General features: G+C 38.7%; 1 protein-coding gene across 1 annotated transcript in view; it reads right to left on the minus strand.

Annotated features, from left to right (window-relative positions):
• Window positions 1–26,255, minus strand: part of LOC105545380 (neurexin-3) — a 782,882-nt gene that overhangs the window by 184,821 nt on the left and 571,806 nt on the right. Inside the window, exons 11-12 of the mRNA XM_011988305.1 lie at window positions 7,693–7,896; window positions 1,023–1,049 (exon numbers count right to left, since the gene is read on the minus strand). Coding sequence (XP_011843695.1) covers window positions 1,023–1,049; window positions 7,693–7,896 — 231 coding nt within the window. The remainder of the gene's footprint in view (window positions 1–1,022; window positions 1,050–7,692; window positions 7,897–26,255) is intronic.

The following is a 26,255-nucleotide window of genomic DNA, read 5'->3' on the forward strand; positions in this document are numbered from 1 at the left end:
CTCTTCCCTACGGATACAGCCAGAAGTAAAGAACTCCAAGGTGGTGGACCCATCTCATGGAAGGATCCTAGATCTTTGAATTACCTCTTTGAAGAGAGTTGTCTGGGAAAACGGCCCAGTTAGCACTGGACTTGGACTGAACAAGAAATAAACCTTTCTTTTGTTGAGCAATTATAATGTTGGGATTGCTTGTTAAAGTAGTATTAATAAGCTTAATATAATATGCTATAGTACTCAAAGCATATTTCTTCTTTTTTTCCCTTTCATCATCTAGGCCTATTCTTTCTCTTGTGCCTATTCTTCCTATTTATCTTCATATTCCCCTTCTATGTTGACTCAAGTTAATGTTTACTTCTAAGGAAGAGGAAGAAATACATGAGTAGTTTTCATCCTGTGCCTTGTTAGGACCCTTGTTTAAGAACTAGGCTATCTGAATGGCATAAGGTGAAAATAATACTGCAATTCTTCCTTTTGCAGAGACAGAGTGTGTCTCAAGTCTTTGGTTAAAGCGTTGCCTAGTCACAAATAGCAGTGATCTGCCCACCCTGCTAGAAGTTCCCAACAGTGATAAATACCAGGAAAGAAATGTCAGAGTTGGTAGCCACCTGTGGGTCAAGAACCGTGCTTTTATTTTCTAAAGTGTTTGGTAGTGGAGAAGTGCATACTGGTTGCCCTAAAGCTTTTTGTTCACTCTCAGAGTTACCTCCCCAAAACAGTAAATCATCATTTCAACTTGATTTTTCATTATTTCATTATTCATGTACCCTTGCCTTCTTTTCTTCACACAGAGCAAATGCAAGGAAAGAAGAGAGGACCCGCCCTCACTTCAGAAACCACACCCCAAATCATACTCAGCCCTTCACCCTCACCCAGCCCCCCATTTTCTTAGCCCTAGATCCCCCCAACTCCATTGTTAAAAGAAAAAATAATTCAAATAAAAAACAGCTCATAAAACAGTAAACAAAATAAAGTCAGTTTTTTTTTTTTTTTAAGAACAAAATGAAACTTGAGGGAAAACTTACTGGAGTTACAGTTTATCCTGATACAGTCTAGATGGGGAAAAATAAATGAAAGATGAAATTGCATCCTTCAAGGTAACAGCTGCAGACATCCAAAAACAATCAGTCCACCCTTCCGGGGACAGACACACGTAAGAAATGTGGCCATTTTATATATATACAGTATGTACAAGTTTAAGGGTGGGTGTATATGTACAGTATATTAGTAAAGTTGGATACATATATATATACACACACACACATATATATACACATATGTATAGAGATATATACTGGTATACATATATATCCACAGTAGACACCAAGCATGTTTTCTTTTTTTTCTTTTTTTTTTCAAGAAAAGCTATTCATTTATATAAAGGATTTCAAACCTGGACTTCGAAATATTAATTTTGTTAAACTTGGAAAATTAGGCAATTATTCCTCCACCAAATGCAGGTTATATTCTATTTTCCCCTATAATTTATTTTCTTAAAATTCATTTTTAAAGTAGCATTAACACAATTTTTGTATTAGTATTCCAAAGATATATCACCAGTCTGACTCACTGTATCATTTTAAAACTCCGCCCATGAAGTTTCTCAGTGAAGTATTTAACCCTTTCTCTTTTTCTAAAACCAAACTCCCTCCACCCTCTCCTTAGGTTGGGCCCCAAATGCTATAGAAATTTGCATAGGCAGACTTGCCATCTTCCTTAGAGGTAAGGAAAGGGTTAACACCACCTGGTCATTTCCTGTCATAAAATGGCCACTTGCAAACAGCTAACCGCACAAACACCCATCCCAGATTTTAGAGAGGTGGGGTCGGGTGTAGGGTCAAAGGAGTTGTAGGATGTTATCACAATGAATTGGGTTATCTGATTGCCAGTGATTCAAAGGCTCCCAGATCAACCCCCTCGAGCAGCCCATCTCTGTCTTCCTGCCTGAATGCTCAGACTGAATCAAGTGCCCTCAGCATTCAGGGAGAAGGCAAGACAGGCACGTGTGGAGGAGGTCTCGGCACCTTTGACATCTTGAGTATTTCACTCTGTGATTCTGCATCTTGAGGAGAGAAAATTTTTTGGTTTTGGTTTCACTTTTTTAAATGGGAAAGGGAGGGAAGAAAACAGTGACCAACTGGCCAGAGCTAGTAATCAGACAAGGAATTCTGTGCCAGAGATCAGCATATCTATCACTGTATTAATCTCTGCTTGGGAGTCATGGACACACAACATAGAAGTCCTTGAGTAGAATCAGTGGGCAGTAATAGGGGACTGGGCAGAAAAGGTCGGAGAAAGGTCTCAGGTTAGTTGTTACCAAGCTGCCCAGTTCAGCCTAAGGTTGGTTTACCATAGTGAAAATTCCAATAAGGATTTGTTTACTGTTGTACCCTAAAAGGTAGAAGCAAAATGATGGTTTTTTTTTTGGTGTTTTTTTTTTTGTTTTTTTTTGGTTTTTTTTTTTTAAAGGAAGAAAGGTAGAGGGGAAAATATAGTCACAAAGTACTCTTCTTCCTCTAAAAACTATTGGGTTTTTAGAGGACTTGTGAAGGATGATGCCACCATTTGAATTCCCCAAAGTGAATCATTTTAAAGGAGCAAGAATAAAGGGGAGAATGAAGCTAAGTGAAATCTGGAGAGGAGTGATTTATAGCACCCAGTTATCCTGAGGAAGGAGGCAGAATGCTTATTTGTTCCCGAGAAGAACATCTCTTGAGAAAAATCTGGGTTTGGTTTCGTGCGGTTAGGTTTGTCATGTGTCGTCAACCGCAACAGAAAAGTGGGAGCAAACAGCCCTGGAGCAACCGGTACGATCACCAGACAGAGGAGGCCATGCCCCTGGTGAGGACTGGAAGGAGGGAGGGCAGGGAGGGAGGAAGAGGTGATGGCTTCAGCTACTGACTGCACCTACCATCACCCAAAGATGGAGAAATGTCCCTTCCTGACATATTAAAGAGAGAGAGGAAACTGATGTACGGGCATGCTTATGAGAGAGGAAGAGTGAGCCTAAAACAACAATCCCAAGGCCTGTAAACAACAAGTGGGTTTTGTCTTCGGCTTCTGTGTAGCTGAGGATTTTACTATTAGATGAGAAGCTGGCCTACTGAGAGGTGCTGGCTTGGGCTCATCTTTCTGGGTCACCCAAATGATTTCATGTAAAGTGGATGGGGTCTTTAAACCAATGTGAGGGCTTGGCACTTTCAAGATGGCAGACAGTTTGTTTACTTCACATCAATATGTGAAGAATTACTTTGTTATTTTACCTGAAGAATAAGTGGTTTGAGAAGGAAAATCTATCCCAGAGCCTTCTTGATAGGCTCTGAGGGGGTGTTCTTGTTACTGAATGTGTATGTGTATATGTGTGTGTGTGTGTATATATATGTGTATGTGTGTGTGTACGTGTGTATATAGACACACACACACACACACATTTATATATGTGGTTTTTTTTTGTTTTAATAAAAAACATGAGTCAAATAACTGAGTTGGGAGGGCAATTTCCTTTAAATCTACTTTTGGTAGCAGCCAGACTTTTTGCTTGAAAAAAGTCCACCTAAGTCTTGGCATATCTTTTGATGTGTGTGTGTTCGTATTTGTATGCTGCCTGTTTTAATTTTTTTTTTTAATTATGGTAAATGATAGAAAGTTTTTCTTTCTTTTTTATTTATTTATTTATTTATTTATTTATTTTTGAGACAGAACCTCACTCTATTGCCCAGGCTGGAGTGCAATGGTGAGATCTCGGCTCACTGCAACCTCCACCTCCTGTGTTCAAGCGATTCTCCTGCCTCAGCCTCCCGAGTAGCTGGGATCACAGGCGTGCATCACCACGCCTGGGTAATTTTTGTATTTTAGTAGAGATGAGGTTTCACCATGTTGGCCAGGCTGGCCTCCTGACCTCATGATCCGCTGCCTCGGCCTCCCAAAGTGCTGGGATTACAGGCATAAGTGCCTGTAATAACAGATTAAGGCGCCTGGCCAAGAAAGTTTATCTCATTGTTGAGCTTTGGGTGGAGCATGGAAGAGGTAAATGTTTCTAAGAGCTGTGTGTCTTCAATAATGTATATGGTAAACAGTAGTAGCAAGTCCACATTTCCAGAGAGGGAACATCTGGAGAATTCAAATGCAATTAACCAAACTGCATGCCACTCCCTCAGAGTCTGCCATTGAAGAAGGGCTCCTGGCACTCGGCTAAGGATCTTTTAAAGGCTTTGTCCATATCAACTGTCTTTTCTCTAGTGCAGCTCAATTCAAACTGGGCACTGAGGAAAATGGAGATTCTTTGTGTGTGTGTTTCAAACGTGACCATCGTGAAAACAATTGGAAGCCATTAAGACTGACACATCATTGACCCATAGTGCTGATCTGTGGAGGGAACAAATAACCCAGGCTGATCTAGCAGTTTAGAGACATGGGTTCTGGTTCCAGCTCTGCCTCCAACTTTTTATGTAAGCTTTGAAAAGTCATATATTTCTCTCTGTGCTACACATCTGTAAAAGTAAGCATAAAAACACTTGCTTGATATATCTCACAAAATTATCAAGAGATTATCATTAATCTCATGAGATCATGAGATTAAAATAAGACAAGGTCTTTAAAATCTTTAAATACGCTGTAATAATAAAATGTTATAGCTTATAATTCTGAAGGATCAAAATATGGTTGATCAGTAGTCAACCTCTCAACTTTTTAAAAGTTGTGCTGAATTATAGGATATTTCTCCTACCCATTAGCACCACATATGGCTGCCTGCAGAAGACAAAGCCATTGGAAAACCATAGTCTCCTTGACATTTGGAAGATATGCTATATCAGGGAAATATATACTAGGCTTTTAAATCATGAGTGCATTTGGAAGATATGTTACATCAGGGAAATATATACTAGGCTTTTAAATCATGAGTGCATATGTGTGATCAATTTGAAATAAACTAAAATATTATTAGTGCAGTGCATGGGCTAGAAAAAAGGCACAACTTGAAAAGAGTGAAGGAGCACAGAGATCATCTGAAATTAGTTTTGGTGGAATGCATGCGAAGGCAAACTCTACTTGAGTGATCATCTGACTTTAGTTTTGGTGGAATGCATGCGAAGGCAAACTCTACTTGGAGACATTTTCTTCTATAACTGAGAAAAAGGAAATATAAATTCATGACAAAGAAAAGAAAATATTTACAAAGGGGTAGATTTTGGGGAGGGGACAGAAGGAAAACCTTTCAACAGGGCATAGATAGGAAGAGCTGCATCTACACAAGCATAAGAGTTTAAGTTCAGCTTTCCATGTCAGGTTGGAAAGAAAGTTAAATAAATTCAAACCAGTAATTATGATGAACCATATCCTTTGGGGTAGAAAAATTAACTGTGGCTTCTGGACAAGCACAATGCCCTCTACAGAGGGGCTACTTCTCTTTTGCCTGAGACGGTTCAACTCAGCAGGAGCTAGATTGAAATTGCAACAACAACAACAACAAAGCAAAGTCTATTGGAAAAGCACATCTCCCAGATTTTGGCTAGAGTTTAAAATACAAAAATAATGCTTCTAGGAATGCATATGGGATCTATGACTAACTCAAGGTGTATGTGTGTGTGTGTGAGAGAGAGAGAGGATGAGAATCTGTACACTTATTTCCTTATTTCTCATACCCTTTTATTTCTACCCCCACTGACCCCAGTTTTTCCTTCTAAGATGTGAGAGCTGTCAAAGTTGACACTCTAATCTCAACTAAACAACATCTAATGGGGAAAAAATGTGTGTTGAATGACACAGTGTGCACTCCCTCAGGATCCCGTGGGGCTGAATCATTCTCATATGTTTATCTCTCTCTGACTTTGAAATAGATCCAAAGATAAAAATTGTCTTCATCATCTTTTTCAGTGAGCTAGTTAGGGGGTGGCATTTGGTTCTGTTTTTTTTTATTTCTTCTGTTGTTTTTTCTGAGAAGGAGATAATCAGCTGCTGGCTGTTGGTTTTAGGTAACACACTCTTACATTGATTTAAGGTGGGGAGGATGTTGCAGGGATGGGGAAGGTAGTAGGGTCAGGGGTATGCCAGTCTCTGTAGGCTGCTCAGTACACTCTGTTCTCAAGGCTGTTTGCTATGCGGGCCGCAGGCTTTGGGCCTTTGAAGGGTTGAATACCATCTTTTGATTTACCATGGTTGATGGCAGGGAGGATTGGAAACTCAGGAACACACGCACACAAAAAGATCCAGCAAAAGAAAAAAATATAACCTAAAATGACCAAACACACACATACACAAACAAAAGAAAAACCAAGAGACACACTGACAACAGAAGTCAAATGAAATTGGACAAGAAAAAGGGCACAGTATTGTAAACACTGCAAACTAGAAGAAAAAAAAGACGTAACTAAAGAAGTCACTGCTCAAAACAGTCCTTTGTGTCCCAGAGATTTTAGGTTTATAGTGTAGGCATTTTCCAAGTATGTCCAGTTAACCTGACAGTAGATAAGATTGGAATGGATTCAAAAACCCCACCTTCCCACCAGGACATCTAGGCCTACATATGATCTCACATCTGGTACATTTGTTCATCATTTTTTCTCCATGGCTCTGACAAACCATTTCACTGAAATCTTTATAAGGTATCGCTATATTCAAACATATTCTACATACCCAAATAAATTCACTAGCTTAGAAAGTTTGGACCCAGCTATCTCACTAATCTTATCAATGCTGGGTATTGACTTTCTGCTGATTAGAAACAGCAGAAATGGAGAGGTTTTTTTTTTCTTGCCAAAAACTAAGAGGACCCCAATCTCTATAGAATATCAATTAGAATTCAGTAAAGGTCAATAGCAGAAGAGAACATGAGGCCATAAAAAGGAAAATTTCCAAAGATTTTGTTATAGGTAATTACAACGAAAGAGAAAATCCTATTCCGATAAAGCTACAACTTTGAAGTCACAATTTTTCAACTCTGAGGTAAAATAGATATGTGTTATATGAGGAGAAGAGAGTTATTAGTGAGTGACAGTACGAGGTAACAATCTTTGCACAAGGGGATGCTGAGTGATGGTTAAGAATCTCATGAAGAAAAATTGGTATAGGTATCAGGAGTCACATTTTCCTTCCACGTGTCACAGACTCTCAACTTAGGGCATTATTTTCCAAGGGAACAACAATCTATTTGTCCTCCCTCTAGGAGAAAGTCAAAGGAGATATCAGTGTCATCAAGGCCACCAGAATTCTCCATTTGCATAGTAACTGTGGAGCTAGAAACAATGTACTTCTCACCCTACCCACATAGTTTAATTTCCTACAACCCCACCATCCACATTTTGCCTCCACTTCCTGCCCTGTCCCTGTCCTGAGCTTTGACTGTTTTGAGTGGTGACGGAGGAGTTGGACTTATGGGAATATGATTGATCAAAAGATGGACCAAAGTAGCGTGTTTTACACAAAGCTAAACGATTCCAAAAAACCAAGAAAGGAAACTTAGAAAACAAATAATCTAGTCAAGAAATCACCACTGTCAGAAACCAGAAATTGACATCAAAACCTCATGCAGAAACAAGGAGGTGTTTGTTGCTGTTGGGTTTATCCTTGGTCTATTAAACAAGAGGTGAGCAGCTAACTTTCAAGAAACAAACAAAGAATTCAATCAAACCAATGAAAATCAGAAAAGAAAGGGAAGACAAGCCCAAACAGAGTGGCAGAGGGTACTTCATACGATACCTAAGTTAACCATGAGCTTGACACGCCCCCCATCCAGCTCCAGACGCAGGGTGTCGGCAGAGTCCCTGGAGGTCGTAGCCACCAGCAGCCCATAAGCTCGCTGGGACATGAAGCGGAAGGACACATCCTCTGCCTCAGTATGCATGACCATGGGCATGATGATCTTCATGTACATGCTACCATCATAACTCAGGATGGATGCCTCTGCCAAAGAAGAATGGAGAAGATCGTTAGGATGACGGATGTTACAGTTGCCAAATACCCCTTTGCTTTCAGGCTAAGCAGAGTAGAGAGGGTGCCAGATTTGTAGCCTAGTGACTTGTGTTTGATGAACCCTTGTTGTTGCCCCCTTTTTATCTATGTGACCCTGCGCAGATCACTTAAACTCTGAGGCTCTATTTCCTCATTTGTAAGGGGATTATGATGACACTGGTACCTGCCCTACCAGGTTCACAGACTTGTGAAGGATACCAAATTAAATAATGGATATGAAGATATTCTGAAAAAGTGAAAATGCCCCCACAAATAGTATTCTTTGCAATTCTGTATGCTATAGATAAAACACAAGTACATATAGCAAAACTTAGAATCCCTCTATTCCATGAAGAATAGGAGGAGAGCAGCAGTATATAACCACCAGAGCAGACAAATCGATATTTACCAGAGAGCTTTTAAAGGAAGGAAAAAGTAACAGCATAGTCTGGCATCATAACATCCCCAGTGTCCAGCCATTGAAAGAGTTTGGCCCATTCAAAGAATATCTGATAGAAGCAGAGCTAGAACAATAACAGAAAGCTAATGACACCCTTGAAAAACTCATTTTATTTTATTCAAATAGGGAAAGAGGAAAACTCAATTATTATTTTTTTATTTTTTTGAGACAGAGTCTTACTCTGTTGACTAGGCTGGAGTGCAGTGCAATCTTGGCTCACTGCAGCCTCTGCCTCCCTGGTTCAAGCAATTCTCCTGCCTCAGCCTACTGAGTAGCTGGGATTACAGGCACATGCCACCATGCCCAGCTGATTTTTGGATATTTTGTAGAGATGGGGTTTCGCCATGTTGGCCAGGCTGGTCTTGAACTCCTGACCTCAAACAATCCACCTACCTTGGCCTCCCAAAGTGCTGGGATTACAGGCATGAGCCACTACGCCTGGCTGAAAACTCACTTTTATTTGATACCTTCCTCAGTCTAAGCACTTTGGTTAGGATCCCCTCCAGACCTCCCCCAACAATATGTTACCTCAATTAATGCTATAGTGTGATTCTATTATTCCTACTTTCAGGCAAGAAAACCAAGACTCTTAAAGAGGTATGTTATCATCCTAAAGTCACACAGCCTCCCTGGATTTGACTCAGTATATCTGATACCAAGTCCAGGGACTATTATGAAATACTATGATGTTCGACATGTGAATTTGTTTAAACATTCACTAGGCAAATCTTTTTAGAAAACACAGGAAGAGAATATCACTCATATTCCTAGGAAGCAAACCGGTCATTGGGTTCAGTATCATTGAGTGGGTCTTCATTAAATATTTGATTTTGTCAAATATTTGCTACCTACATGCACTATGGAGAATACAATGGTGAAACAGACAAGGTTCCTGTTCCAAAGGCAGATATAGAATTCACAAGTAACTGTACTAGAACATACAAGTGGTTAAATGACACAGGAAATAAATATAAAGCAAGTAACATTCACAGGAGGGGAGCTGAAGGAGGAAGGCGATTAAGGTAAACGGGATAGAGTCTGTGCTGGTCTTGGTGGATGGGTAGGGCTTGTAATGAAAGAAGCAATGGCACCATTTTCAACAGGTAGAGCAGGTAGTATCTCTACAGACACAAAGGAAAGAAAGAAGGAGGATGCTCAGATTATGACAAACTATTCAATTTAACAGAAGCATCTGATGTGGTTTGGCTCTGTGTCCCTACCCAAGTCTCATCTCAAATTGTAATTTTCATAATCCCCATGTGTCGAAGGAGGGGCCTAGTGGGAGATGATTGGATCATGGGGGTGGTTTCCCCCATCTTGTTCTCATGAGTTCTCACAATATCTGATGGTATTGTAAGTGTTTGACAGTTCCTCCCTTCATGTGCTCTTTTCTCTCCTGCCGCCTTGTGAAAAAGATGCCAGCTTCCCTTTCCATCACAATTGTAAGTTTCCTGAGGCCTCCCAAGCCTTGCAGAACTGTGAGTCAATTAAACTTCTTTCCTTTATAAATTACCAGTCTCATGTAATTCTTTTCCTTTTTTTGAGATGGAGTCTCGCTCTGTCATCCAGGCTGGAGTGCAGTGGCGCGATCCCGGCTCACTACAAGCTCTGCCTCCCAGGTTCATGCCATTCTCCTGCTTCAGCCTCCCAAGTAGCTGGGACTACAGGTGCCCACCACCATGCCCAGCTAATTTCTTTATTTTTAGTAGAGACGGGGTTTCACCGTGTTAGCCAGGATGGCCTCAATCTCATGATCTCTTGATCCACCCAGCTTGGCCTCCCAAAGTGCTGGGATTACAGGCGTGAGCCCACGTGCCCGGCCTCAAGTATTTCTTGACAGCAGTGTGAAAACAGGTTAATACAGCATCAGACATGTATTTTTTAAAATGGTTATTATGTAAGGTAGTTTGAGACCAGAATAAAACCAAAGAACTTGGGCATCTATTGGAAAGTAAGTAAATGGTTTTAGATTATGAGATACAATAATATATACTTCTGTGCTTACTGACTGCCAGGCACAATTCTAGGTGATAGACATAACAGTGAACAAAAGAGAAAAACACCCCTACCCTCATATCTAGAAAGAATTGAAACAGGAAGAACCAAGAGTCAGGCAGACCACAAGGAAGGGTCCCAAAATACTGTGTTATTATCATACCCTTACCCTGTTTAGATACCACACAAAAGATCCATGAAAAGTAATATAAATGCACTTATGATATGCCTGAAAATCAGCCATCTCCCAGGTAAAACTCATAACATGCTAATAGCTGCACATTACAATTTGCAAACTGTAAAGGGATTACAGATAAAAGTGTGACAGTTGCAAACATTATTACAATAAGACATGTTATGAAGATCTCTTCTTAGGTTGGAAGCAATCTAAATTTAACATATGATCCAGATATGAAACAAAACAAAACAAATCTTTTATCTCCTGGAAGGGCAGAACCAAAAGAAGATCAAGAATGATACCTAAAATTGAGCATTTACTATTTGCCTGGTGCTTTCTAGGACTTTATATGCATTAAGAAGTCATTTAATTTTCAAGAACACCATGAAGCACTATCACATTTTCTAGATATCAAGTAACATGTCTAATAAATGGCAGAGCTGGGAGTTGCATGCAGGCAGTCTGATTCTCCCAGCTGTATACTTAGCAGTCCTGCCAAGTTGTCATAGTGCTATGCCTAGAGCACACCCATGTTTCCAAGCACCAAAGCACGTCCATGACGCTTCATGATAGAAGTTCTTGTGTGTGTATGTGCACGCATATACAAACACGCCATTCATTAAAGTCATATATTATAAAAATACAAAATTGTATAAACATATAAATATTTCTAAACATATTGCTCTATATGGATATGCCATGCTCTCTGTGTAATTGTGAGCACCATTAATCATTAGTATGCACCTACTTCTACATACAAACACACTCTTCTTTAAGAGATATTAGGATATGAAGTGAGCCATGAAATGGTTGCTTTGATGCATCCCACTGAAATACATTTCAAAATCAATGGCTGCTTTTTTCCTCTAGATATGTGTAGGGCCAGAACATACATATAAATTAATGCATCCTTATATCAATATTGGTAGCATCAGAGAATAAATATCAGGTGAGCATGTAGTTAAACAACTAACGATACAAAATAAAGTGTGTATCTCAATGTGTATCTTTGTGCATTTCTGTGAATGTGTTCTGTAAGTAATATCTTTAAGAGGAGAATGATGAAGTAGTAAATTTAATATAGGAGTCAACTGAAACAAAATGTTATATGGATTCATATTAATTTTTAAAAAAAATTTTAAACACAAGGAGAGCCATGAATAGAATATTAATTTTAGGGAAGAAATGAGCCTAATAAAATGTCATTCAATCTTAAATCAATCAGATTATTGAGTATTGAGAGACCACATCATGGGATGCCTACCTAATGGTACTTAAATAGTTATTCTATCTTGTTCCTCTTTTTCTCTTTTATTATCTCCTTTTGTCTCAAGTGAATACTTCCAAGCATACTATTTTAATTCTTTTAATAGTTTTAACTATGTTTTTGTGATATTTTCTTATTGGTTGCTCTAGGGCTTACAATATACATGTTAATTTACCAGAATCTACTTCATTTTTATACTAATTCAACTCCAGTAAGACAAAGAAAGTTTACTCATAGATATAGCTCTCTTCCCTTCCACTCTTTTTGTTCTCTTATTCACGTGTCTATATATATTACAAACCAAATGATACATTGTCATAATTCCTTTATAAAAACTTATATCTTTCTTTTTTTGAGACAGAGTTTCACTCTTGTCCTCCGGGCTGTAGTACAGTGGCGTGATATCAGCTCACTGCAACCTCTGCCTTCATGGTTCGAGATTCTCCTGCCTCAGCCTCCTGAGTAGCTAGGATTACAAGTGCCTGCTACCACACCTAGTAAATTTTTGTATTTTTGGTAGAGACAGGGTTTCGCCATGTTGGCCAGGCTGGTCTCAAACTCCTGACCTCCAGGAGTTCGAGATCCACCCACTTCAGCCTCCCAAAGTGCTGGGATTACAGGCAGGAGCCACTCTGCCCAGCCAACTTACGTCTCTTTTAAGAAGCTAAGAGAAAAGAAAAAGAGAGCTCAAATACATAGAGATTTTTTAAATAAAGCTTATTATTTATCATCTTTGACTCTCTTCATTTCTTCCTGTGTGTTCTACTTACCACCTTCTGTCACTTCCTTTTTCCAGTAGAGCTTCATTCATGTTTTATTGTCAAATATATTACAATTCTATATCTTATAGGCATTACAATACTATTTTACAGATACTGTTTATGTGATTGCTTTTAGAATTAGATAAGAAAAAATGTATAATTATACTGTGTTTTGTCACTACCTACCTAATTACCTTTACAGAGCCCTTTATTTTTTTTTAATGTAAATTCAAATTACTGTCTGCTGTCCCTTTCTTTCAGCCTGAAGTCCTTTTAGCAGTTCTTGTACGGTAAGTGTGCTAGTAATGAATTTTCTGTTTTTGTTTATCTAGGACTGTGTGAATTTTATCTTCATTTTTGTAGCACAGTTTTGCTGGATATAGAATTCTTGACTGGAGACAGTTACTTTTCTTTCAGCCCCTTGAATGCCATCCCCATTGCCTTTGGCCTCCTTTGTTTCTGAAGAGATGTCAGCTCTGTTAATCTTACTGTGGTGCCCTTGTAAATGATGAGTCATTTTTTTTCTCTTGCTGCTTTCCAGGTTTCCTCTTTATCTTTGGCTTTTAACATTTTTATTGTAATGCGTCTGGATGTGGATCTTTTTGTGTTTATTTTATGCAGAATCCACTGAGCTTCTTGTCTGTGTAAATAAGTGTTTTTCATTAAAATTGAAAAGTTTTCTCCTGTAATTATTTTAATATTTTTTCAGTCCCTTTCTCTCTCTCCTGTTCTTTGGTTGTCCTACTAGACTAGACATAGGTTGGTACACTTAATGGTGCCCATATTTCTTCAAGGCTTCGTTCATTTATTTTCATTAACTTTTCTTTCCACCTAGATTTCAGAGGATGTATAGAAATGGCTGGATGTCTAGGCAGAGATGGGCTCCAGGGGCAGAGCCCTCATGGACAGCCTCTGCTAGGGCAGTGCCAAAGGGAAATGTGGGGTGTGAGTCCCCACACAGAGTCCCCACCGGGGCACTGCCTAGTGGAGCTGTGAGAAGAAGGCCACATCCTCCAGACCTCAGAATGGTAAATCCACCCAAAGCTTGCACTGTGCACCTAGAAAAGCCACACACACTCAAAACTAGCCCATGAAAGCAGTCAGGAGGGGAGTTGTAACCTGCAAAGCCACAGGGCTGGAGCTGCCCAAGGCCATGGGAACCCACCTCTTGCATCGGCATTATCTGGATGTGAGACATAGAGTCAAAGGAGATCATTTTGGAACTTTAAGGTTTAATGACCGACTTACTGGATTCAGGACTTGAATGGAGCCTGTAGCCCCTTTGTTATGGCCAATTTCTCCCCTTTGGAATGGCTATATTTACCCAATGCCTGTACCCTGATTGTATTTAGGAAGTAACTAACTTGCTTTTGATTTTATAGGCTCATAGGCAGAAGAGACTTGCCTTGGCTCAGATGAGACTTTGGACTGTGGACTTTCGAGTTAATGCTGAAATAAGTTAAGACTTTGGGGGACTGTTGGGAAAGCATGATTGGTTTTGAAATGTGAGGACATAAGATCTGAGAGGGGCCAGGGTGGAATGATATGGTTTAGCTGTGTTTCTACTCAAATCTCATCTTGAATTGTAGCTGTCATAATTCCCACATCTTGTAGAAGGGACCTGGTGGGAGATAATTGAATCATGGGGGCAGTTTCCCCCCTACTCTACTCATCGTACTGAATAAGTCTCACAAGATCTGATGCCTTTATAAGAGGAAACCCCTTTTGCCTGGCTCTCATTTTCTCTCGTCTGCCACCACGTAAGAGACGGCTTTCACCTTCCAACATGATTGTGAGGCATCCCAGTCACGTGGAATTGTGAGTTCATTAAACCTATTTTCTTTATAAATCACCCAGTCTCGGGTATGTCTTTATCACCAGTGTGAGAACAGACTAATACAATTATTCTATCTTATGCCAACTCTAATCTACTATTGAGCTCCTCTAGTGAATTTTTCATTTAGGTTTTTGTGCTTTTCAACTCTAAAATTTCTATTGGAAGATAGATGAATAGATATATACAATATATATTACAATTTTTATTATTTTATTATCTACTTGATGAATAATTGTTCTCATTTTCCTTTAATTCTTTAAGCATAATTTCCTTTAGTTGTTTGAACATATGCTTTGTCTATTAAGTCCAATATATAAGCCTGCTCAAAGGCAGTTTATATTGCCTGCATTTATTTCTGTGTATGGGTAACACTTCCTGTTTATTTGCATTCTCATAATTTTTTGTTGAAAGCTGGACATTTTAGATAATTCATGGCAACAAGTCTAGACACTAGCCCTGTTACCTCTAGGTTTATTTCTAATTGTTTGTTTGTTTGTGTGTTCATTTATTTAGTGATTTGATAGAGATAATTCTGCGACTTGTATTTTCTCAGCAAACAACTCTGGTCTCCCCCAACAGAAAGGTTCCCCTATCTTTTGGCTTGCCTTCCTGTGAGTACTGGCCCTGTATCAATATAAGTAACTTATTGATCAAATATTGTACTTAAGCCCCCTTGGTCAGATTTTTTCCCTTTGTCTGTTGGACATGTGTGACTTAGAGACTGCTTTGAGAAAGTTTATGATCTTGCCTCATGTTCAGTCAAGGACTGTTAGCTTAGAAATTACCCTCCCATCACTCTTGAGAAGTTTCAGCCTTCAGAATAAACACAGTCTTCCAGACCACCAAGAATGAATGACTTTGTTTTTAAGTTTGTTTTCCTAGGAACAGCACCTGGGTAAGAGTAGCTCATTGTTCAGCCAGTGTTGGTTGAGAGATGGTGTCTAAGCCTTCTGAACCAATAAGACTCTTCCTCCTGGATGATGCTTCTGTGTCTGGCTTGAGAATGCTTTTAAATCTGCCCTGTGTCTTACTCTAATAACCTCTGAATGGTGTAGCCTTGCAAATACGTACAACTTTCCAGACCCTCAGGGATAAGTGTGATCCCCAGAGGGCTCTTCAGGGCTTTCTCATTCCCTGATTCTGTCTACTCCACTTCTGACTACTTTACCAGTTTGCTCATTGCTACTGGTATCATAGAGCTGCCTGCTCTCTATAAGCTGCTTGCCATCGAGATCTCCATTGTTTAAGAAAACCTGTAGCCATGAACTTCTCTAATTTCTGTTTCAGATAGTCAGTGACTCCAGGCAAAGTGTAAACTCTTATTGTTACAGTCTGAATCTATCCCTGGGCAGAATTTCTGTGCCATTACAGCCCAGTTGGTTGCACAAATAGTGGCCCACTTCCACCCGGGTGATACTACCACTGTATAAGTGGGCAGCTGGGAAAGATGGTAGACTCAGGCCTCTTCAGCTTGCCCTTCCCAGCATGGAACCTCTGCCCTGTGAGCAAGGTGAGGAAGAGGCAATTGGACACCCATTAATATTGGTCTGCCACAATTGGGATAGAGCTTATACCCTACAAACGGGGGCTGGATAAAAGAAGTGAAGCCCAATGTTCTTGGCTATGCCTACCCAGAATACTGCTTCTGCAATATGGATCTGGGGAAAATGAGAGGCACCAGTAGCCTGCCCCTTCTGGGGTTAAACTGTAGCCCTAGACTGGTAACTGGCAGGTAAGGAAGCTCTTGTCCTTTTGGCTTCCAAAACAAGGAGCAGGGGTGAGGTAGGGGATGGGAGCAGGTTATGGTTTAAATGTCTCACCTCCCATATTTCTAATCGATATTTAATAGATGTCTTGAATAAATGTTTTTCCGTTTGCTGTGTGTCCTTATGACAATTTTTTAAATGTGTGTCTTAGCTTCTTTTATGTGTGTATGTTTTAATAATTTTCACCAGCTAAACGACTGTTTCACAGAGAAGGCCTGCTAAGCTCCTTTCCCACCCATTCCAGAGTTCCTCTATTTTTGACTATTAAAAATATTTCACATACCTTTCTTCATAAAATTTTTCTTAGGCCTAAATGGTATATATCTGTATTTGTCATAGTAAGCCCGTTTCTATTTCTTGAGGTTATAAGTAATTAATTTTATTTAATCATTGTGCCATTTTAAAACACATTTTAGTACCAATTTTTGTTTTTACTGTCTGATAGTTTACTTATTGTGTGATTGCTTTTCAATCTCATAATCAAGTTAGACTTTTCAAATCAATCAAATTAGACTTCTCTCTAAATTTCCATCTTCTGACCAGTAAGGGGAAAAGCTACCTTCCCACTGGCATTCAGAGGCTCCTCCAAATAAAGGAAGGGATTGGCACTGGAAAATTGAGCTATATGATAACACTTAGAATGGAAAAAGTCTTTTGTAAAATTATTGTGGTAAAGAAGCAATCCAGGGAGAAAGAAAATCATAGTATTCACTTTTTTTATGTATGTTTCTTTTATGTATAAGATGCTTTAATTCCCTTCAAAATAAAGGCCACTCTTCCCAGTCTATGTTAAACTTGTCTCAGAGTTATGATTTCCTCAGTCTTTCATTATCCTCCTCCCTTTTCAAAGAAAAATCAAATATCAAATTAATAACTTTATTTTTTTGAGACAGGGTCTTGCTCTGTTACACAGGCTGGAGTGCAGTGGCACAATCATAGCTCACTTAACCTTGAATTCCTGGGCTCAAATAATTCTCTCCCCTTAGCCTCCCAAGGAGCTAGGACTACAGGAGCACCACCATACCTGGCTACTTTCGGGTTTGTTTTTGTAAAGACAGGGTTTTGCCTTGTTGCCAAGGCTGTTATCTAACACCCGGATTCAAGTGATTCTCCTGCCTTGGCCTCCCAAAGTGCTGGGATTACAGATGTGAGTCACTGCATCCAGCCAGAGATTTTTTTTTTTTAATAGTACTTGTTCATCATTTTAAAATATAAGAGATGTAGACATACATAAAGAAAAAAAAATTAAGCTTTTCAAATCATGCCACCATCGTTAACAGTAGAGAGGCATATTTCTACATACTTTTCTAAGTGCATGCATATATATATATATACACACACACACACGTGCAAATAGAAGAATAAATAGACAAACTCTTTAGAGAAAAATCTGTATGTGCTACTTTAATTAAAGTAAACTTTAATATTACACGAATTAGCAAAAGAAAAAACTCCGAATTTCAACTATTTTTTTATGAGGTACTACCTTCCAAGAAAACTCACTAAAATTTACAAAAGATCTTATTAAACACACAAAAAGATTGGCATTATTATTTGTTTCTGTTTTTTGTTTTTTGAAACAGTCTCGCTCTGTCACTCTGTTACCCAGGTGGGAGTGCAGTGGCACAATCTTGGCTCACTGCAACCTTCGCATCCCAGGTTCAAGCAATTCTCGAGCCTCAGCCTCCTGAGTAGCTGGAACTACAGGCACATGCCACCACACCCGGCTAATTTTTGTATTTTTAGTAGAGATGGGGTTTCCCATGTTGGCCAGGCTGGTCTTGAACTCCTGACCTCTCAGGTGACCCACCCTCCTCAGCCTCCCAAAGTGTTGGGATTACAGGTGTGAGCCACCATGCCCAGCCTGGTGTTACCATTTGAACTCCCCCCTGCAAATTTACCCAGTAAAACTGCCTTCTTCCTATGAAAAATGAGAACATTATTCTTTGACATTTTCTCCTTCATCTATGATTTTTTGCTATTTTGATCACATATTGTGTAAGAAAGGGTTAACTCAAAAGATCTGAGTTGTTCAAACTGTGCATTCCCAAGAAACACCTATTTGCATGACTGGCCCTTCACCAGCTCCTGTGTATTGAGCTCATGGAATTTCTGAGTAATAAGAGTGTTTTTGCAAGCCTAGGGCCTTGAATCAGACTGTACCAGTTGGTCTAGATAGCTTATGCTAAGCATATAATTTACGAGGAACACTTGCTTTCCCTCTGGGGGTCTGGAGCCTCGGTAACTAAGTCAGTCATGTAAGCATCGTATGCCTATGTGACTGGACTCCAGGGTTGCTTGCCTGGTTGACAGCACTTCGTGTGTCTTGCCACACATCATTGCTGGAGAAATTAGGCACATCCTTTGTGATTCAACTAGGAGAGGACTCTTGGAAACCTGTGCCTGATTTCCTCCAGACTTTGTCCACATGTGCCTTTTTCCATTGCTGATTTTACTCTGTAACTTTTGCTGTAATAAACTATACTCATAAATATTCTAATTTCTGGGTCCTATGAGTCCTTCTAGAGGATGATGCAGATTGAGGGTGGTTTGGGGGACCTCTGACACATGTATACTTTGTTCTATATTTATAATGTGTACCATGTATTTCTTGTGTATTTAAATGCTGTCACTGTTCTCACCAAGCGTTTCCATTTCTGAGTAACTTTATTTCATCTTTTAAATGCTTGAATTTTATTGTAATGTCTTTTATTTTTTTGGGGGGGTGTAGATTTATCAAGTTAAAAATAAGTTAGTTTACCCAGGTTGTTTTTTATTTTTGTGAGTATATAATTAATGATTATGTAAATAATATAGGTGCACCTATTTATGGCATACAGAGTCAGTTCTTTATATGAAGAAAAATTTCCAGTTTGATACCTTTGAGTAGTTTCTTTGTTGAAGTTCTTAGGTTTTCTCTTTCAGGGATCTAATTATACCATCTGCCTTCTTTATATCTCAGTTTCTCTACGATGAATTTAATCTCTGGTTTTTTCGTCAGCATTAAGTGTGATGATCTCCAGCACTTTCCCTCTGGCAATATTTCAGTTTTTAGCCATATCTTTTCCACCCCCTGTTGTTACTAATTATTTCAAGTTATGTGATCACATTGTTTTGGCTTTTTTTTTTTTTTTTTTTTTTTGCCTTTAGTCTACAATCTCCCTTTTCCTTTCAGATAACTTTTTTTCTTGTGGCATTAATTCAATTTTTCTTAAGCCATTCAATAATGCAAATTGAGCTACAGAATGTAGCTCATGGGATATTTTCTGTTCTTTTGCTTTTTCTCTAGATCAAATTGTTTGACTTCTCTAAGCTTTTTTCCTTTTTTTTTATTTTTAACTTTATTGTTCCGTTGTTTTGCATTTGTATTGCCATGTAATTCCCTTTTACCTTGCTTACACTCAGTCATGTCTGTCCTGAGTTCCTAATTGTTCAGACACAGTTTCAATGACTTCTTGCCACCTCGAATTAGCTACAGTTTAATTGTATAATATTTTGTGTCCTATATACTTTTTTTCTGTAGCTTCAGAGATGGCAGAATATGTTCAGGAAATGGAGGGAAGACATCAAGAGCTCTGTCAGGGCTGTGTGGAAGCTTCATTTAGTTATCTGGACTGTGGTCTTATTCCTGAAGTTTCGTTAAGTGTCCTATTCCAGAAGTAACTCTGCCTGGTTAAAAAGAACATCCCAAGGCAGTGGAGGGGAATTCATCAGCTCCTGGTGACTTTTCTTTTGATTCTCAGTCCTGTTGTCTGTTTCTATTACATATATTTTTTTCTCCTATAGCCATTTCCACTACTCTTCAGTTTTCAGTGGGAACAGGTAAGAATACATACTAAGTTTCTTTTCATACATAAGGATATTAGTAATAATTCTCAGCATTTTTACCAAGTGGATAGTACTGTACCTTAGTAACATAGGTGGGGCTAGCAGGCTCATCATGCTTGACCATTCCTCCTGGGTTGGCTTCAGAATTCTCTGTCTTGCTCCTAATTTTTGAGACTTATGACATCGGGTTGTGCCCCTTTTCTTACTTTGGGCTAATGATTATTTGGTTGGCATGCTCTTTTTTGATTAACTTGAAAGAGAAAACCCCTAGCAGGCAACTTTTCTTCCTTTCTACCATTTTCCCACTTCACTTTCTTTAATCAAATTAGTGTATCTGAACATCCGAAGAGACAGAAAATAACTAAAATTTAGAGCTCAAACCTCTTTAATGTTACTAATGCATATGTTGTTTTAGGCGTGATAAAGTCCTAATCAAAAAGAAAAGTGAAAACTATAAGGAAAATGGACTGTAGGAAGAGAAGGATAACCAGGATCTTCTTGCCTACACCTGCAAGGAAGTGATACCACTTACATCTCCTAGACTCTTGAAAGACAAAGCCAGACTGGCAGGTAGTAACAGGAAAGAAGTAAAGCAAAAGTACTAGAGTATGCAATTCATGTGATATTGCTAGTGAATGCAGGAGGCCCACTGGCAGTGATACAGTATTATGAGCAATTAGCTCCGTAACTTCACGAAGTGGACTTTGCTGCTCTCATTTTGCTTTTAGCATATCAAGCTGACATTCATTCCTAGCACTATACTCCCACCAGCCCTTAAGCCATCTCCTTTGAAAAGAAGACACTCTCCTGGTCAACCTTGTAAGCAAATTACCACCAAATTATCACATCCCTCACCCTTTTCTCTTTTTGTACCTTCAAGACACTCTCCTGCTCATTCATGCAGCAATTGGCGTCACACGCTGCTTAAGTGTGTTTTATTCTAACAAAGCTTCCAAAATACTCAGATTGCTTTCCCTCCACCCAAACTGGGCTGATCTTAAACTGCGTGCAAATCTATGCAAGAATGCCTGCCAGGTTCTAAATCTGTATTTTGCAACAGCAGGAGCAACATAAATCTCCAGCTCCAAACAGACCCAATGCCTGCAGGGAATCAACAAAATGGATGTGGGGTGATGTCCTCCCTCTTGTGGACAAGGCTGAAAACTAACTTTACCTTCTCCACGGAGTGCTGCCATTACATATGGTCCTATTGGCTTCTCATTCCCCAAAAGCTAGAGCACTCTAAAGGGATGATAACAATTTTGATTGATATTTCTCACTTTAAGAAAAGCAGGCATGTACTCTTTCATGTTTTTAACATTCAAAAGAGAAAAAAATGGAATAGAGAGACTCTGGTTTATAAATGTATACCTTCTAATAGAATGTTGATTTACCAAAAAGTTTATAGAGCCTTTTCTTAAATAGCAATTTTTACCCCTGAATTTTAAAATGACTTAATTTATCAAAATTAAATATAACACAATTATTCAGAACTCTATCAACTGCTTGCAATCATATTTGTTCTCTCATTCAATGACTAATACCTAATATGTGACAGATACTGTGCTGAAATTGGGGGAAAGCACAAATAGCATCATGTTCTCTCTCATTAGTAGAGAATATAGCAAGTGCGTGTTGTAGACTCAAACAGGCAAACTGTTATACTTCAAGAATAAAGAAAATGTGAGAATTCAGCTCAGGTGTCTATACAAAGGTATAGATGAGAATTATTAGGAAGGAGACCTGTAAACTGTGTTTCAAGAATATAAGAGTAAAGAGCAAAGAGAAAAGTGGGAAGGCACTCTGGCTGAGGAAACAGCATATGTACAAGCACAGCTTTCACAAGTGCATGAAATGAAATCATACATTAAGCACAGAATCTGGTAAATGATACTTATTAGGTGGACACAAAGGTAATTGCAGTTTTTGTCATTGCTTTTAATTGCAAAAATCGCAATTACTTTTGCACCAATCTAATAGCATGCAGAAAATTCAAGATTCAAGAGGAATTTGGTGTGGCTGGAATAGATTAGAGTTTGTCAACAGCAACACTGCTGACATTTTGAACCAGATAACTCTTGGCTGCAAAGGCTATCCTGTGTATTGTGGGATATCCAGCAGTATCCCTGGTTTCCACCCACTAGGAATCTGCAGCACTCCCTTTGGTTGTGACAACCAAAAACGTCTCCAGACGTTGCCAAATGCCCTTCAGGGAGGAAAAGTCACCCCCAGCTGAGAACCCCTTGACTAGAGCATATGGAAAGGAATGGTAAAATGTGAGATGGGGGAACACATAAAGGACTCTAAAAAGCACAGTTAGGAAGTTTAGATATTAGTCAATAGAAAGCATTTTTAGATAGAAAGTGACATGATCAGACTTGCTTTTTAGACTAACTCTGGTGATTCAGGGAAGACTGAGTGGTGTGGTGAGAGACTAGATGTAATCTTTTCCAATTTTCTTCCAGATACTTTTGCCATTGCTTTATTGTGCAAACATGTTATAAAATTTCAAAATACAACCATTATAAATGACAGTGTATGTTTCTGAGAATTGCTCTAACTCTAAGTCAATTCAAGAAAGCTCTATTGTGCAGAGCTGTGATCACACGTATGGGTCAGCCTCCCATTCAGAATCATTGCTTGGTGTGCTGTCACTGTAAGCATATAAGCTTAGAGTTAGAAGATCTGGGTGGAATTCCAGGTCTGCAAGTTATTTCATGGTAAAACTTGTTGGGACTCAGTTTCCCAAGTGTAATAATAATACTGAATCAGTCAGGAAACCATTAAAAAACAGATGGCCCATTTGAATTGTGCCATTTGATGAAAGTTTAATAAAGGTAAGATTTAAAAGGTATGGGTAAGAGATAGTGGGCCCTCTAGGGGCAATGCAGTATTCAGGTCTATTAAGAGGAGACACTTTTACTTTCCCTAATGGGTCTAGGGGAGGGCCAATTGCTAGAGTTCAGAAGAAAGGAAAGAGAGTGAGTGGAGACCTTGAGGTCAAGAGACAAGCCAGTTGGCAGCCTTTCCATGAGCCAGGAAATTAAATGCCCAGATCTCATTCTCATCCCTTTCCTTTCATCTTCCGTGAGTATTTTTCACAGGACAAATTCAACTGAAATACAGAAAGCAAGGGAGCTGTCAGGGCAATCCATATAGAATCACATTCCAAGGTGCAAAACTGAATGAAGAAGGGTAGAGAAAGATTGGAAATGGATCCAGAGTTGCAAAGAAAATGTATCCAGCACAAAGGCAAACCCTGAAGTATGAATGTGAAAATATCCAAGCCATGCCTGATAATAATCCATGCTCAGTACATGTTGTGTATATATATGCACACACACATGTGTTTGAATTTCCTTGAGGTCTAGAGATGGCCCATTGCTTCCATGAGAGGATATCTCCATGTTACAGGTAGCACTGGTCAGTAGAAAGAGCCTTGGTGTTAGGAGGTCCCAGCTCCACTTCTCACAGGCATGCAACCATGGGACCTTACTTTTCCCTTAAGTAAATCTTGAACCATATTTAAAAACTGCATAAGAAAATATGTTCGAAAGGGCTCTGCAATTCAAACTGTAAAGTGGAACATAATTGTAAAGGGTTAATTACAATTCTTTGTTAGTCTTCCTTATCATTATGAAGTCTACTTTGATTAGAGAAATGAGGGCAACATTCTGCTTTCTTCTGTTCTCAAATTCCCTACACAATGGATCTACTTTCACAATCATGGTAGAGATTTCATTCAAGAACCCAAAGTTAAATCTTTTATATTTCTTTGAGGGTAAGAATGGCTCATAACAGTCATGGGCAGACTATGTTTAGTGATTGAGCCTGATATCATAGTCCGGTTATGCTATTCATCTTGAACAGCACTGTTCTGCAGACATTCTCATTTTTTTTTTGCTCAAAGTTTGCTGCCTCACTCTGCCATATTCCTTTTCTCAGTATTCCAAGAACATATTTACTCTCTCATTATTGTTGACAATATCTGGTTAGTAAAATTTGAATGAAGGCTTTAGCTCTGAACCATCAAGAAGGATGTTTGACTGCAGGTATAGATCTGTAAATGAATGGATTTTTATACCCATTACCTTTGCTTTATTCTAAAATATTATTACACAACATCATTGAGCTGATTTTGGAAAAACGATTAATGGTCAACTGAATGTTTGATATTGTTGTCTTATCTAATCTAGCTGTTAATGTTTTTGATTTCCAAATGACTATGTTGAAGGGCTAGATAACTGAACTGGTCTGCATACATTTGTACTCACTAGAATGTGGGGGCTTTCATATTATCTGAGGCCAGATCAGAGAGAGAAATTCTTTAGGGTGGCAGAAGAAAATACACTTTCTTCCCACCAATTGTTTCACAATGCACCAGTTCAACAAACCTTGATTCTATACATACTTCTTACAAGGACAAACTGGGTCACAAATACAACATGAACCAAAATTATGTTGTCTAGGATATAGGATAAATTTCCTAGAAAAGTCAAGCCAACAAAGAAAATTTAAGAAGTCTGATAAACTGATTAAAGTAAAATCAGTTTCTTGTCACTTTATCAAAAAAAAAAGCATAGAAGTTGTCATATTACTGTCCCTGAATTGCATAGAAATTTAGAGTTAGAAAGTTGAAATTTACCTGCATTCATACCTTTTATTTCATACCTGAGGAAACTGAGGTAATATTTTAAAGACTTGATTTCCCTTCTTACATGAAAAGAAGGGAAATGAAAAAGTTATGAGAAAGTTTGCTTTTTATTGTCCTTATTTGGGATCCTGCTTCCAAAATCAGGTAAAACAAAATCAACAATGTTCTGAAACAGATGATTAAATACATGTGTGTATAATATACATAAGTATATATAAAACACATAAAGATCTATTCAGTCACCTGGTTCAGAACATTGCTTTTGTGTTTTTTGTGAACACTGAAATATATGCTATTACAACACTTCTTAAGGAGAGTTAGCTATGGAATGAGAATACAAAGGAATGGTGACAGAGCCAGACATTACATACAACTCATACAGGACATGAAATAAAAGATATCTTTTTTAGAGAATGTGGCTAAGAGAAAAAAGAGAATTAATAAAGAGAAATCTCACAACTCTAAATTTGTGTACAGTAGAATCTAGAGTTACCCAGGTTAATAAACTGTCCCTGGATTTGAATTCAAATATGTAGTTATAGTTTTGCAGATCTTAGAATGTTATTGGAATGACTGTGGGACACTATATCATGTATCAGGGCTGATGCGTCAATTCATCAACCCCCTGGTCAACCTCAGGAGAATATGCCCTTCTTGGGAGATGACTACACTATTTGTAGTATGAGTTCCCAAATCACTAGGGTAAATTTAATATGTCAATATTTGAGCTTATTTAGTCAACACGTAGTTTTTGAGTACATACTATTGTTTCAGGCGCTGTTCCAGACCATGAGGATCTAGCAATGAATAAAAGAAATTTCCTACTTTGTAGAGCTTTAGTTTTAGCTACAGTCATGTTATGTAATGGGTGAATAGAAGTAACTTTATTAGTCTGAAATATGAATGGTAAATAGTCATTGTAGTACACTGTGGAGAAGAATAAAGAACAACTAGTCAACAGGAGGATAATCATTTGACTGGATATAGGTGTAGCATATCTCAGGTTTTTCCATTCTCAAGCCGTCTAACAATATCATTTTACAGGAACTTTATCTAGAAGGATAAGGTATCAGATAGTTTCATCAAGGTATGAGCCATAGCCGTGAGGTATCCAACAACTGTGTCTTGATTCATTTCTTCATAAACATGGAGGTATATGCTATGGCCACCATTGAAATAGGACTGTGGGGTAGGCATTAAGCAAAGTCTAATGTTGTCCTTAGCTTGCCAAACACAACAACAACAAAGTTGTAACTGTCTGGCAGATAACTAGGATGTATCACACACAGGCTACTACTACAGCAACAATGAAGAACACAGCTAAAATTAAGTCATAAACACTTCTTGTCAGGGCTTCATTTCTCTGCAAGCAGAAAGCTGTTTTATAGGGCTGGCAAAGTATATTGAAAATTATATTACCAGCCCACAGCTGATGAGTTTATGAGTCTACAGTGAACAAGTTATCTGGCTCCGTCACCATGTTTAGCTTGCCCGAATTGCATGTGAGGCACACCAGCCTGAGAAATATTGCTAAAACTTAGAAATGAGTGGGCCAAGAATAGCAC

Source organism: Mandrillus leucophaeus, unplaced genomic scaffold, assembly GCF_000951045.1.
Source record: "Mandrillus leucophaeus isolate KB7577 unplaced genomic scaffold, Mleu.le_1.0 Scaffold326, whole genome shotgun sequence".
NCBI lineage: Eukaryota > Metazoa > Chordata > Mammalia > Primates > Cercopithecidae > Mandrillus > Mandrillus leucophaeus.